At 48.7% G+C, this 16,086-nt stretch overlaps 1 protein-coding gene across 1 annotated transcript in view; it reads left to right on the top strand.

The window, feature by feature from the left end:
- The window catches only part of LOC139402657 (ephrin type-A receptor 6-like), a 244,584-nt gene that overhangs the window by 153,951 nt on the left and 74,547 nt on the right, over nt 1–16,086 (top strand). Inside the window, exons 6-7 of the mRNA XM_071146549.1 lie at nt 6,559–6,714; nt 8,902–9,237. Coding sequence (XP_071002650.1) covers nt 6,559–6,714; nt 8,902–9,237 — 492 coding nt within the window. The remainder of the gene's footprint in view (nt 1–6,558; nt 6,715–8,901; nt 9,238–16,086) is intronic.

The raw sequence follows: 16,086 nt of genomic DNA, 5'->3' as shown, positions 1-16,086 counted from the left end.
CTCGAAACGGTGCCTGAGAAAGGCACGCAGCATCATCAAGGACCCCACACACCCCAGCCACTGTTTTCTCCCTTACCGTCGGGCATGAGGTCTGATACCAACAGGCTTAGAGACCGTTTCTATCTCCAAGCCATCAGACTGCTGAACACTTAAACTGGACTGACCACTTGCTCTGATTCCCCACACGTTAGCATACATGCACTCACTCATGCACACACCCACACAGACATACAGACGCACACATATACAGGACATTCATGCTACACACACATCACAACTGCTACTACCAGACTCTTATTATACTGCTCAGTTTATACACTGCCCCCATCCCCCTCTATCCCAATACACAGGACTATAAACTGTCTTCCTGTATTATACTTATGCTAAAATATTTATTATATTCTACTGAGCTACTTACTTTATGTTCGTATTATTAGATTGGATTATTTATTATTGTTGTTGCATTGCCGAGAATTAACCTGTAAGTAAGTTCTTTGTTGGATGATTATACCATGCATATCCCTTACATATGACTAATAACATTTGAAACAGAAACACACTGTCTCACTCACTCTCTCACACACAGACATGTGCACACACACACACACACACACACGCACGCACGCACGCACGCACGCACGCACACACACACACACACACACACACACACACACACACACACACACACACACAACAAACACAGTAAACAGTTCATGTGGATGCTAAATGCCATGTAGAGATTGAGATCTGGGTTGTAATAGCTGAGATTAGATAAGGAACATCAAGGTGAAGAGGGAGGCTCGGGGGAGAAAAACACGGCTCAGAGAGTGATCTCTCAAATGTCAAGATGTAAACACAACAGACGAAGAGCAGAGGAGTGTGAAGAAGGGAGAGGGGGGGGGGAGAAAGAGGAGGAGGACTCAGCCTCATAATCAAAGCTGACATCTCTCAATTCGATTCAATTCAAGGGCATTATTGGCATGGGAAACATATGTTAACATTGGGGCGGCAGGTAGCCTAGTGGTTAGAGCGCTGGGCCAATAACTGAAAGGTTGCTTGATCGAATCGCCGAGCTGACGATGTAAAAATCTGTCGTTCTACACCTAAACAAGGCAGGAACACAGTTCCCCAGTAGGCCGTCATTGTAAATAAGAATTTGTTCTTAACTGTCATTCCTAGTTAAATAAGTTACAATTTTTTTTTTATTATAAATTTGCCAAAGTAAGTGAAGTAATAAACAAAAGTGAAATAAACAATTAGAATTAACAGTAAATATTACGCCCTCTCACTCACTATAACACAGATGAACCCTTTTGCTATCTTAATGAGGATCAATGATCACAGCTTCACTCTAGACGTGTGTCATTGTTTAATGGTATCTGAGAGATAGATCCCTTAGCAGAGATAAATAACATTTAGTAAGGTGAGGAACTCTGGTGTTGCTAGAGTGGATGTTTGTAATGTCACAGGATAGAACCTGTCCCATGGCTGCATCTTATTCTAGGAGAGATGTCACTCCCTTCTACCCTTCTTCCGGACCTGGATGGGGAAAGAGGGATACCTAGTTCAGTTGTACAACTGAATGCATTTAACTGAAATGTGTCTTCCGCATTTAACCCAACCCCTCTGAATCAGGGAGGTGCTGGGGGGGCTGCCTGAAATCAACATCCACGTCATCAGCGCCTGGGGAACAGTGGGTTAACTGCCTTGCTTATGGGCAGAACAACAGATTTTTACCTTGTCAGCTTGGGGATTAGATCCAGCAACCTTTCGGTTACGGGCCCAATGCTCCTACCCGCCAGGCTACCTACCCCCACTATAGGTAACCTTACATGTATGTGGGGAAAGTGTCTGACTTGTCTTGTTGTTGTTATTGTAATGTTAGTGCCGTAACTTAATCAGATAGCTCCTCTATGTCAAACAAGTCAAATGACACTATATAGTCAATATTATCACCTTAACACCTAACTGCATCTATATACTGTATAACTGCATTTTGTAGGCTACATTTAGTCTATGGGGATGATAGATGATCTAATCTACATAGAGTGGATGGGAATCGGGATGGCAGTGTAGTAGTAATATGAATGGCATGTATACACACAGCTAAACACAGATAGTGAGACTAGTGGTGTTTACCCTTAGACCAGAGAAAGGCAATATGGAGGAAGAGTTTTTCATCAGGGAGAGGAGATAACCGCTTTTTGTGGAACAGGATTGAAAAAAAACGAATTCTCCATATCCAACAGTACCACATCTCAGCTCCACAATATCTCATCCTTACCACGTTACACACAGACACCCACACACACACATAATGCTATCTAGATACATCCCACCTCCACGATATCTCATCCCCTGCCTGCTTCGCCTCACGCTTTCTTTGATTTCAAGAGCTGAACTATTCTGCAACATTTGTTGATGTGGTTCTGCTAGTAAATGCTGCAGAATTGTGCTTCTCTTGGAATCGCTGCTCTTCGCCGCCACGAGAAGTCCACGAGAGATCCATCGCCCACCGAGCTGAGAGCACAAAGATACACACACACACAAATATACACTCACACTCCCTACACATCTGTTCTGGGCTATGCCTGAGCTCTCATGGTGCTCTGCTCCTCTCTTCTCCTGGACAGTTTTAGTCCAGTGGGTGAAGGACCCGGTCAGTCAGTCCAAGCTGCTGTCTGTGTCTCAGGGCCCAGAGCCCAGCTTCAGAGGTTCTGTAGGTGTATCTGGGGTTGTGTGGTGGATGACTTCCAGAGCCCGTTAACCTTGGAAGGCAGACCTAAATTCAGCCCATCCCCCCAGGCCCCCAGGTTAGGGTATGATCTGTATGTAGAATGCTCCCCCTCTCTGACCAGCACTGTCCAGCACACACAAACCATGCACGCAGAAACACTCTCTCTGGCTCTCTACCTCTAGCATCACTCTCTCTCTCTCTCCCTCTCAGAATCAGGGTTGATACAGTGTTTTGTTTTACGTTCTGGTCTAATATAAACAACAGCACAGCCTAGGAAGTCATCTTGTCATGTTGGAAGAAACATTATTAATACATGTTAACTTGCAGCCATTACTTTATGCTGATAGATGTATTGTATTGATCCTATTTACACAGGGCAAACCCTGTCTCAAAACTCACCACCGTCATTTTAGAATGTACAAGTAATTCACAAAGGTATCAAATGATTAGGCAGTTAATCAAATCCCTCTTGCATACATTTAGCCGTTGTTTCAATTCCAGAGATCACATTCTATTGAAGCCGGCTGCAAGGATTTAGTTCTTGCATTGTTGTTGTTTTTTACCATTGCTTAATTGGCGAGTCCATTTTAGCAGGAGGTTTTGGTGTGTGTGTGTGTGTGTGTGTGTGTGTGTGTGTGTGTGTGTGTGTGTGTGTGTGTATGTGTGTGTGTTCATGTGTGTGTTCATGTGTGTATGCATGTGTGTCTCATCCCTCAGCTGTGTGTGGTCAGACAGCAGCATCATTAGGTTGACAGTTTAAAACTGCTAGGGGAATAAGTGAGTTGTAGTGTGTGAATCAAGGCCATGTATAAAGCCACGTACTGTACCAGAGGTTAATGGCACAGGCAACCTTGGGCCACTGTAGAGGATATCACTCATCATATTGATACTGCAGCTATGTGTGTGTTGACGGGAGGGGTTCTGCGGTGTGTGTGTGTGTGTGTGTGTGTGTGTGTGTGTGTCATTGTCCTGTCCTAATTGCTCACATTTGATCTAAGTGGGTGTTGTTTCAGGGCTTCTTGCTCTCCTCTAGGTTCATTTATCAGGGAGAAATGGAGAGACTCCATCTACAACTCAAGACTCTCAGTGCTTCAAGGTGAAGCCCTCAGAAGGCTCAGTGTTACCTTGTTAAATCGATGAGCCCCAGAAGTGGAATTCTCCTATGAGGATGGAGTGTGTGTCAAGGTTTCCGTCAGGAAAATGTGTTGGCATACATTTGACCGACAACATTTTAATTTACCGGACTTTTGAGAAATCTGCCGAACCCATATGCATTGGGTGGGTAACCTGATTAAAGGGGTCCACCCACGGGGCTCAGAATGACAGAAATCATATTTATGATAATTAATATGAACAAAACATGCAAGTCCAATATGAAACGATGTGCAGTCCTTCTTACCCAATTCTGATGTGCACTTTGAACTTGTTAGAATCATTGTCCACATTTCCTTTTCCTCATCCAATCTGACAAGTAACGAACAGCAAAATCACTAGCCTATGTCAATCTACTATCACCCATAGTAGAATAGTAGAAAAACGTACCTTTTCTATTGGTCAGCTTGTCGAGAAAGAAATAGCCTATTCCAAACAGATTCCGGTACAGTTGTATTCAACCCAACCCGCAGGCCGAGGTTACATCAAGAAACGGTAAAAAGCAATAAGGCTGATGGAACAGATCAGAAGGTTTCGTTTAAAATGTTGAGTAACTATTATTTCTTCACATTATAAGCACAGCAATGTTCACAAGGCAGTAGGCTAGGTGCGAATGTTCGTTCCATAATGCAATTAGCAAGAAAACACCCTTGTCAAAACGCTCGCACATGCACGCTTTTCATGTGACAGAGATGAAAATATCCGTAGGAAATGTAGGAAGAGAGGAGATGTAATAGGCTACTTTGAAGCAAGGTAAGACATGCCTCATAATATGTATTAAAACCTTCAGCTTTCAAACAATTACGTATATGTTTTGAAAATGCATAGCCTACTGCCTCCAGCTCATTGCACAGTGTGGCACGCTGATGAAGCCTTCCCTTGCTGTTTGATATGCTGCAGCAGCAGCTCTCGGCTGTCTGACAGGTTTTCTGCTCAAAGGCTCTGTATCTGTATGCTGTAGGCATGTGATAAATAAGATACATAACCAATATACTGTACACACATACACAAATGTAATTAAATGAACCTACAGACCGATAAGCATGACCAGTCAGACGTATTTCCTTCGACTGGTATTTCCATCAATGAATAGGCTAAAAAGCATTATTTCGCAGTGGGATTTTTTTTTCTCCTCCGGGACAATTGGCCGGCGCCAATTTTATTTATCAGCTTTTCAATTTTTTTATAGGCCAAAAGCCGGCTATTACCGGCTAACGGAAACCCTGGTGTGTGTGGTTGTGTGCATTCATGCGTGTGTGTGTGTGTGTGTGTGTGTGTGCGTGTGTGTGTGTGTGTGTGGTCGTGTGCATTCATGCGTGTGTGTGTGCGTGTGTGTGTGTGTGTGTGTGTGTGTGTGTGTGTGTGTGTGTGTGTGTGTGTGTGTGAGTGTGTGTGTGCGTGCGTGTGTGTGGTACCATCGGTTAAAGGCTGAGAGGGATTTGAAAGGCCATTTGTCCCTGAGGCAGACAGGCTTTAGGAGCAGACTGCAGGGAGAGGGAGAGAGGGAGCGAGAGGGGGGAGGGAGAGAGGGAGATGGAGAGCAAGGGAGTTTAAGAGAAGAAAGGAAGAGGAGAATAGAGGGAGTTTTTTTCTCTTAACTGCTTTCAATATAGTTCATTTTCCTCATCGTTCTGGATATAAATCAGTAGAGATTAATATCATAAGGTCAACAGATTGTATTTGCAGTCTAAGCCATTGTCCTTTCACTGTGTCTAACAGTCCATTTGATACCATCTCGCTTTCTCTTTTGTCCATTTGCTGAAGTTAAAGCACAATTTTAAACTAGATTTAGTGGGAGGAGCTGTCATTGTCTGTTATCCTGCCATATATAACCATATCTCTGTGTCTGTTGTCCTGCCATATATAATCATATCTCTGTGTCTGTTATCCTGCCATATATAACCATATCTCTGTGTCTGTTATCCTGCCATATATAACCATATACATGTGTCTGTTATCCTGCCATATATAACCATATCTCTGTGTCTGTTATCCTGCCATATATAACCATATACTTGTGTCTGTTATCCTGACATATATAACCATATCTCTGTGTCTGTTGTCCTGCCATATATAATCATATCTCTGTGTCTGTTATCCTGCCATATATAACCATATTTATGTGTCTGTTATCCTGCCATATATAACCATATCTCTGTGTCTGTTATCATGCCATATATAACCATATACATGTGTCTGTTATCCTGCCATATATAACCATATCTCTGTGTCTGTTATCCTGCCATATGTAACCATATCTCTGTGTCTGTTATTCTGCCATATATAACCATATCTCTGTGTCTGTTATCCTGCCATATGTAACCATATCTCTGTGTCTGTTATCCTGCCATATGTAACCATATCTCTGTGTCTGTTATCCTGCCATATATAACCATATACATGTGTATGTTATCCTGCCATATATAACCATATCTCTGTGTCTGTTGTCCTGCCATATATAACCATATACATGTGTCTGTTGTCCTGTCATATATAACCATATACACGTGTCTGTTGTCCTGCCATATATAACCATATACATGTGTCTGTTGTCCTGCCATATATAACCATATACGTGTGTCTGTTGTCCTGCCATATATAACCATATACATGTGTCTTTTGTCCTGCCATATATAACCATTTATCCCTCTGTCTCTCTCTCTCTGCAGCGTGTCGACCAGGCTTCTACAAGGCGTTTGCGGGGAACATCAAGTGTTCTAAGTGTCCCCCTCACAGTTTCAGCTATTTAGAGGGGGCTGCTGTCTGCCACTGTGAGAAGGCTTTCTACAGAGCTGCGAGAGACCCACCCACTATGGCCTGCACACGTGAGTATCATCAATCAAACAATCAGTCAATCAATCAGGCAATCTCATTATTGTCTAAGCAGCCCTCAATACACTCAGATAGAGTACAGTACAGGTCTGTAGTGGTATATAGGAACAAAGACAGGGAGAGAAAGAGATGGGGGTAAAGAGAGCTAGAGTGAGAGGGAGAGAGAGAAAGAGACAGGTACAGTAGAGAGAGGAAGAAAGAGAGTAGAGAGCTGATAGAGATCTGTTGAGTAGAGAATGGGGGCTGATTGATGGGCACTGGGACACAGCTTGCCTCTTAGACAGAGAAAATAGAGGGAGATAGCACAGATAGGACAGGAAGCCAACGGACAGATGCTGACAGAGGAGGAGGAGGTGGAAAAGGAGGTGCTCCCTTCATCTGTCCTGAGAGAGAAACACTAAGCAGGACTGATGAGAGAGAGAGAGAGAGAGAGAGAGAGAGAGAGAGAGAGAGAGAGCTTGAGAGACAGGTTTATTCATGGAGAGGGGTTGGCTGGAGGGGAGGACAGTGAAGGGGGAAAGAAGGAGGGGGAATGAGTTAAGGAGAGGAAAGCAGGAGGGGGGAGGCAGGGGGGACATGAGAGAGGGATGGAGAGAAGGTAGAGAGCAGATGAGAAGGATGGAGGGGAGGAGGAGGGCAGGAACGAGGGAATGGGAGTGGGGAAGGGCAGGAGAGGGGAAGGTAGAAGGACAGGAGAGGGGGATGGAGGGCAGGAGAGGGCTCCAGCCTATTGTCCAGACAGACAGTGAGCTTGGCAGGACTGGAGAGTTTAAATCCCTCAGGCCTTTTAACACTTCCCATCTGACAGCTGGCACTGCTCTGTACAACACAATATCTGCACACTCACATACACATTACCTGCACACTCACATACACATTACCTGCACACTCACATACACATTACTTGCACACTCACATACACATTACCTGCACACACACACATTACCTGCACACTCACATACACATTACCTGCACACACACATACACATTACCTGCACACACACACATAATGCCTGCACACATCTACTTAATGCCTACACACATCTACTTAATGCCTGCACACATCTACTTAATGCCTGCACACATCTACTTAATGCCTGCACACATCTACTTAATGCCTGCACACATTTACTTAATGCCTGCACACATCTACTTAATGCCTGCACACATCTACTTAATGCCTGCACACATCTACTTAATGCCTGCACACATCTACTTAATGCCTGCACACATCTACTTAATGCCTGCACACATCTACTTAAGGCCTGCACACATCTACTTAATGCCTGCACACATCTACTTAATGCCTGCACACATCTACTTAAGGCCTGCACACATCTACTTAATGCCTGCACACATCTACTTAATGCCTGGATGCACCGTCTCACAATCCCTGGATGCTCTCCCAGAATAACTTGATGAGAAGCTCTCTGTACTAGATAGTAGATGTACAGTGGTAGACATGATAGACATGATATTATAAAAGTGAGGTTTTGGTTTTTAGCCTTGATTAAAACTAATAACATTTACCTTGTACCATAAGAACTGTTCTGTTTCAATGTGTATTATACTCAGATTTATACTCCTGCCACTACCAGCTAAAGAGAGTTTAGGACAGAAATATGATCAATCAACACGAAGCCTTTCTACTTCTCTCTCTCCTCCAGGATCCCCGCTCCCCTCGTCGTAATGTGGTGGTCAACCTGAATGACACCTCTCTCCTCACTCTCTCTCTCTCTCTCTCTCTCTCTCTCTCTCCTCCAGGTCCCCCTCCCCATTGCATTATGTGGTTTTCAACCTGGATGACACCTCTCTCCTCACTCTCTCTCTCTCTCTCTCCCTCTCTCTCTCTCTCTCTCTCTCTCTCTCTCTCTCTCTCCTCCAGGTCCCCCTCCCCTTTTCGTTATGTGGTCTTCAACCTGAATGACACCTCTCTCCTCACTCTCTCTCTCTCTCTCACTCTCTCTCTCTCTCTCTCTCTCTCTCTCTCTCTCTCTCTCCCCCCCAGCCCCCCCCCCCCCCCCCTTTTCGTTATGTGGTCTTCAACCTGAATGACACCTCCCTCCTTTCTTTCTCTCTCTCTCTCTCTCTCTATCTCTCCTCCAGGTCCCCCCTCCCCTCCTCGTAACGTGGTCTTCAACCTGAATGACACCTTTCTCCTCTCTCTCTCTCTCCTCCAGGTCCCCCCTCCCCTCCTCGTAACGTGGTCTTCAACCTTAATGACACCTGTCTACTGTTAGAGTGGTCTCCACCCAGTGACATGGGTGGTCGCAGGGACCTGACCTATAACGTGCTGTGTAAACGCTGTGGCCCAGAGCCCGACCAATGCCAGCTGTGTGGGGAGGAGCTTCGCTTCGTGCCCCGCCCCCAGGGCCTGACCAACGCTATGGTAACAGTGATGGACTTCTCGGCTCACGCCAACTACACCTTCGAGATCGAGTCGCTGAATGGAGTGTCTGAGATGAGCCACTTCCCGAGACCTGTGGCCGCCATCACTGTCTCCACCGACCAGGGCGGTGGGTAGACCTAAACACTGACCTCTAACCCCTAAACCATGACCCTTGGCAATCATTGCAGTCTCCATTACACAGTACACACACCCTCACACACATACACTGTCGCATACACTCTCAATGCACAGTGAGTGTACACTTTCTGGGTGGTGTACTGTAGAACGGCTACGGTTCTCATCTGGGTGAACATTGTGTGTTTTCTTTCTCTCTCTCTCTCTCTCTCTCTCTCTCTCTCTCTCTCTCTCTCTCTCTCTCTCTCTCTCTCTCTCTCTCTCTCTCTCTCTGTCTCTCTCTCTCTCTCTCTCTCTGTCTCTCTCTCTCTCTCTCTCTCTCTCTCTCTCTCTCTCTCTCTCTCTCTCTCTCTCTCTCTCTCTCTCTATCTCTCTCTCTCTCTCTCTCTCTCTCTCTCTCTCTCTCTCTCTCTCTCTCTCTCTCTCTCTCTCTCTCTCTCTCTCTCTCTCTCTCTCTCTCTCTCTCTGTCTATCTCTCTCTCTCTCTCTCTGTCTCTCTCTCTCTCTCTCTCTCTCTCTCTCTCTCTCTCTCTCTCTCTGTCTATCTCTCTGTCTCTCTCTCTCTGTGAGGGTGTGTGAATGTGTCAGGTAGATGTCTTCTATTGTTCTATTACACATGGGACACTGGTGTCCACAGACAGACAGTCAGTCCTGCAGGTCATTCTGGGTAATATCCATCAGTATTGTAGTACTTGAGACCCGTCTCCAGACCACATATTGAGTCTATCATCTCCCATTCACTCATTTTATGACACATTAATTCATGTCTTATAGCCTATTGAAACCTTGGCTTCCTACTTGACATTTTTAGCATTAATATCCTCCAACTTTGTTGCCCTTGTCAAAATTTCCTTCATTTGCTGGTAGGGAAGACTGGGAAATGGGGAAATTGTTTGAAAGTTACGCTCACGGAAACTGGGGGAAGTTGTAAAAAACCTGTTTTGTTTAGTGATCATTTGTAGTGTCTCTCTATTTGCCCTCAGCATGGACTCTTTTCACCCTTCTGAATGTGTAAAGGATCCATAAGTTGGTCTTAAATATGAACACAGAAATACGGGACATTTTGAACTCTTATTATGATGCTGATTTGACAGAATTACAGTCTTGGTCTTGAATATTTCTGGTCTCGGTCTTGACTCGGTCAAGATGGTCTCGAACACAACACTGATATCCTCTCTGTTATTTCATGACCAGACACAGACTGGCTTTTATGTGACAAGCACACTACTGTAGCAGGCTGGTTTACCTCTAGTATTGCTTTAACCTCTAGACGCGACTCTCATCTCACTTTTACGTTGGAAAAAGATAGAGCCTGGAGTTTTCTTTGTTTATTTGCATCATTTGTGTAATCACAATCTCTTTTTCTACCCCTTTGTCTTCCTTCTCTCTTACACAGTCTGTCCCTCTCACTCTCCATTTTCTATTTCTCTCTCTCCCACACTCCCTCTCTCACACACACACACACACATCCACCCACAGTGAGTGGAGATTTGTAAGGCATAGGGATTACCAGTGGGGTACCTTGGCCTTGAGTAAATCCCATCACATTTAGAGAAAATGATAAGAGTCTTGGAAAATAGCGTGTGGATTAATGGGCTGGGCTGCTACCAGTAGCGTGGCTCTGTCCCGTAACTGTCTGACTTACTATATTAGTATGTCCATTAGGACACAGACGATCACTACAGCTCATACTGACACACACACACAGATACACACCGTAAGAAATTGAGAACCGGAGAACATGGCAGGCCTTTTATACCACGGAGAATCCTGGAAATATCACACAGTCAATACTTTTTATTCTACTTTCATTTGACATATCAAACTTCCATTGGAGACATGCAGATTTGCATCTGTGTATTGTCAACGTGGTGATGTATTTTGAAGGAGAGATGTCTGGATTTGATGAGATTATCTCTCTGCAATACTGTGTGTGGTTTAAGAGAAGAGGTTGGGGACAGGGAGACTCAAAACCACACACACACACACACACACACAGACACACTCTTCCATATACTCCCTCCCGTCCCCAGTGAACTATTGGACAGGAGTTTCTTATAAACAGTTAACCTAGCGTATCTTCCCTGAGCCCAGGCAGTATGGCCGCCCCGCCAGGTATCCCAGAGGGCTGTGCATCAGGGAGGTGGGAGGCCCCCACCAGGTGACTGGGTCACGCCTGGCGGAACACAGGAAGCCGCTGGGAGGAAGGGGCGGGACCAGCTGTCAGGCGCCGCGGCAGCAGAGTGTGATTGACGCGTTGGGGGAGTCACGGTGGAGAGGAAGTGGAAAGTTAATTGAATGTTGGGAGAAGTGAAATGAGAGACTAAACCCAGGAGAGAGAAAGACAGAGGGGTGATATACATGTCTGGAGAGGTGAGAGTGAGTGAGTGAGTGAGTGAGTGAGTGAGTGAGTGAGTGAGTGAGTGAGTGAGTGATGGAAGGAGAAAGAGGAGTAGGCAGGAAATGAAAGAGTGTGTGTGGGTGAGGAAAAGTGGGTTGGAGAGGGGAAGACAGAGAGGTATAAAGGCAGAAGAGAGACAGAAGACTTGGGAAAGGAGGAAACAGGTGGAGGAGTAGATGGAGGGCCAGAGGAAGGAGGAGACAGGTGGAGGAGTAGATGGAGGGCCAGAGGAAGGAGGAGACAGGTGGATGAGTAGATGGAGGGCCAGAGGAAGGAGGAGAGAGACAGAAGACTTGGGAAAGGAGGAGACAGGTGGAGGAGTAGATGGAGGGCCAGAGGAAGGAGGAGACAGGTGGAGGAGTGGATGGAGGGCCAGAGGAAGGAGGAGAGAGACAGAAGACTTGGGAAAGGAGGAGACAGGTGGAGGAGTAGATGGAGGGCCAGAGGAAGGAGGAGACAGGTGGAGGAGTGGATGGAGGGCCAGAGGAAGGAGGAGAGAGACAGAAGACTTGGGAAAGGAGGAGACAGGTGGAGGAGTGGATGGAGGGCCAGAGGAAGGAGGAGACAGGTGGAGGAGTGGATGGAGGGCCAGAGGAAGGAGGAGACAGGTGGAGACAGTAGATGGAGGGCCAGAAGGAGGAGACAGGTGGAGGAGTAGATGGAGGGCCAGAGGAAGGAGGAGAGAGACAGAAGACTGGATGGGGTCCAAGGAGGAGGAGACAGGTGGAGGAGTGGATGGAGGGCCAGAGGAAGGAGGAGACAGGTGGAGGAGGAGACAGGTGGAGGATGGAGGGGGCCAGAGGAAGGAGGAGACAGGTGGAGGAGTAGATGGAGGGCCAGAGGAAGGAGGAGAGAGACAGAAGACTTGGGAAAGGAGGAGACAGGTGGAGGAGTAGATGGAGGGCCAGAGGAAGGAGGAGACAGGTGGAGGAGTGGATGGAGGGCCAGAGGAAGGAGGAGAGAGACAGAAGACTTGGGAAAGGAGGAGACAGGTGGAGGAGTAGATGGAGGGCCAGAGGAAGGAGGAGAGAGACAGAAGACTTGGGAAAGGAGGAGACAGGTGGAGGAGTAGATGGAGGGCCAGAGGAAGGAGGAGACAGGTGGAGGAGTGGATGGAGGGCCAGAGGAAGGAGGAGACAGGTGGAGGAGTGGATGGAGGGCCAGAGGAAGGAGGAGACAGGTGGAAAGGAGAAGACAGGTGGAGGAGTGGGAGGGCCAGAGGAAGGAGGAGACAGGTGGAGGAGTGGATGGAGGGCCAGAGGAAGGAGGAGAGAGACAGAAGACTTGGGAAAGGAGGAGACAGGTGGAGGAGTGGATGGAGGGCCAGAGGTAGGAGGAGACAGGTGGAGGAGTAGATGGAGGGCCAGAGGAAGGAGGAGAGAGACAGAAGACTTGGGAAAGGAGAAGACAGGTGGAGGAGTAGATGGAGGGCCAGAGGAAGGAGGAGACAGGTGGAGGAGTGGATGGAGGGCCAGAGGAAGGAGGAGACAGGTGGAGGAGTGGAGGATGGAGGGCCAGAGGAAGGAGGAGAGAGACAGAAGACTTGGGAAAGGAGGAGACAGGTGGAGGAGTAGATGGAGGGCCAGAGGAAGGAGGAGACAGACAGGTGGAGGAGGAGTGGATGGAGGGCCAGAGGAAGGAGGAGAGAGACAGAAGACTTGGGAAAGGAGGAGACAGGTGGAGGAGTAGATGGAGGGCCAGAGGAAGGAGGAGACAGGTGGAGGAGGAGACAGGTGGATGGGAGGGCCAGAGGAAGGAGGAGAGAGACAGAAGACTTGGGAAAGGAGGAGACAGGTGGAGGAGTAGATGGAGGGCCAGAGGAAGGAGGAGACAGGTGGAGGAGTAGATGGAGGGCCAGAGGAAGGAGGAGACAGGTGGAGGAGTGGATGGAGGGCCAGAGGAAGGAGGAGAGAGACAGAAGACTTGGGAAAGGAGGAGACAGGTGGAGGAGTGGATGGAGGGCCAGAGGAAGGAGGAGACAGGTGGAGGAGTAGATGGAGGGCCAGAGGAAGGAGGAGACAGGTGGAGGAGTAGATGGAGGGCCAGAGGAAGGAGGAGAGAGACAGAAGACTTGGGAAAGGAGGAGACGGGTGGAGGAGTGGATGGAGGGCCAGAGGTAGGAGGAGACAGGTGGAAGAGTAGATGGAGGGCCAGAGGAAGGAGGAGAGAGACAGAAGACTTGGGAAAGGAGGAGACAGGTGGAGGAGTGGATGGAGGGCCAGAGGAAGGAGGAGACAGGTGGAGGAGTAGATGGAGGGCCAGAGGAAGGAGGAGACAGGTGGAGGAGTAGATGGAGGGCCAGAGGAAGGAGGAGAGAGACAGAAGACTTGGGAAAGGAGGAGACAGGTGGAGGAGTGGATGGAGGGCCAGAGGTAGGAGGAGACAGGTGGAGGAGTAGATGGAGGGCCAGAGGAAGGAGGAGAGAGACAGAAGACTTGGGAAAGGAGAGACAGGTGGAGGAGTAGATGGAGGGCCAGAGGAAGGAGGACACAGGTGGAGGTGTGGATGGAGGTCCAGAGGAAGGAGGAGACAGGTGGAGGAGTGGATGGAGGGCCAGAGGAAGGGAGGGTCAGAGGAAGGAGGAGACAGGTGGAGGAGTGGATGGAGGGCCAGAGGAAGGAGGAGACAGAAGACTTGGAAAGGAGGAGACAGGTGGAGGAGTGGATGGAGGGCCAGAGGAAGGAGGAGACAGGTGGAGGAGTGGATGGAGGGCCAGAGGAATGAGCAGACAGGTGTAGGAGTAGATGGAGGGCCAGAGGAAGGAGGAGAGAGACAGAAGACTTGGGAAAGGAGGAGACAGGTGGAGGAGTAGATGGAGGGCCAGAGGAAGGAGGAGACAGGTGGAGGAGTGGATGGAGGGCCAGAGGAAGGAGGAGAGAGACAGAAGACTTGGGAAAGGAGGAGACAGGTGGAGGAGTAGATGGAGGGCCAGTGGAAGGAGGAGACAGGTGTAGGAGTGGATGGAGGGCCAGGGAAGGAGGAGACAGGTGGAGGAGTGGATGGAGGGCCAGAGGAAGGAGGAGAGAGACAGAAGACTTGGGAAAGGAGGAGACAGGTGGAGGAGTGGATGGAGGGCCAGAGGAAGGAGGAGACAGGTGGAGGAGTGGATGGAGGGCCAGAGGAAGGAGGAGAGAGACAGAGGACTTGGGAAAGGAGGAAACAGGTGGAGGAGTGGATGGAGGGCCAGAGGAAGGAGGAGACAGGTGGAGGAGTGGATGGAGGGCCAGAGGAAGGAGGAGACAGGTGGAGGAGTAGATGGAGGGCCAGAGGAAGGAGGAGAGAGACAGAAGACTTGGGAAAGGAGGAGACAGGTGGAGGAGTAGATGGAGGGCCAGAGGAAGGAGGAGACAGGTGTAGGAGTGGATGGAGGGCCAGAGGAAGGAGGAGACAGGTGGAGGAGTGGATGGAGGGCCAGAGGAAGGAGGAGAGAGACAGAAGACTTGGGAAAGGAGGAGACAGGTGGAGGAGTGGATGGAGGGCCAGAGGAAGGAGGAGACAGGTGGAGGAGTGGATGGAGGGCCAGAGGAAGGAGGAGAGAGACAGAAGACTTGGGAAAGGAGGAGACAGGTGGAGGAGTGGATGGAGGGCCAGAGGAAGGAGGAGACAGGTGGAGGAGTAGGTGGAGGGCTAGAGGAAGGAGGAGGCAGGTGGAGGAGTGGATGGAGGGCCAGAGGAAGGAGGAGACAGTTGGAGGAGTGGATGGAGGGCCAGAGGAAGGAGGAGACAGGTGGAGGAGTAGATGGAGAGCCAGAGGAAGGAGGAGAGAGACAGAAGACTTGGGAAAGGAGGAGACAGGTGGAGGAGTAGATGGAGGGCCAGAGGAAGGAGGAGACAGGTGGAGGAGTGGATGGAGGGCCAGAGGAAGGAGGAGAGAGACAGAAGACTTGGGAAAGGAGGAGACAGGTGGAGGAGTGGATGGAGGGCCAGAGGAAGGAGGAGACAGGTGGAGGAGTGGATGGAGGGCCAGAGGAAGGAGGAGACAGGTGGAGGAGTAGATGGAGGGCCAGAAGACTTGGGAAAGGAGTAGACAGGTGGAGGAGTAGATGGAGGGCCAGAGGAAGGAGGAGACAGGTGTAGGAGTGGATGGAGGGCCAGAGGAAGGAGGAGACAGGTGGAGGAGTGGATGGAGGGCCAGAGGAAGGAGGAGAGAGACAGAAGACTTGGGAAAGGAGGAGACAGGTGGAGGAGTGGATGGAGGGCCAGAGGAAGGAGGAGACAGGTGGAGGAGTGGATGGAGGGCCAGAGGAAGGAGGAGAGAGACAGAAGACTTGGGAAAGGAGGAGACAGGTGGAGCAGTGGATGGAGGGCCAGAGGAAGGAGGAAAAGGAGGACATGCTCTAGAAAGAGGGGAGTTTTTTTAATCAGGGGAAGCAGCTGGCTAATCGTGTGTGTCACCAAAGCAATCAGGGACAGGCAGAGAGAGAGAGAGTGTGCTCCTCT

Source organism: Oncorhynchus clarkii, chromosome 3, assembly GCF_045791955.1.
Source record: "Oncorhynchus clarkii lewisi isolate Uvic-CL-2024 chromosome 3, UVic_Ocla_1.0, whole genome shotgun sequence".
Taxonomy (NCBI): Eukaryota; Metazoa; Chordata; class Actinopteri; order Salmoniformes; family Salmonidae; genus Oncorhynchus; species Oncorhynchus clarkii.
Note: the sequence above shows the minus strand (reverse complement) of the source record. Positions and strands in the feature narration are given on the sequence as shown.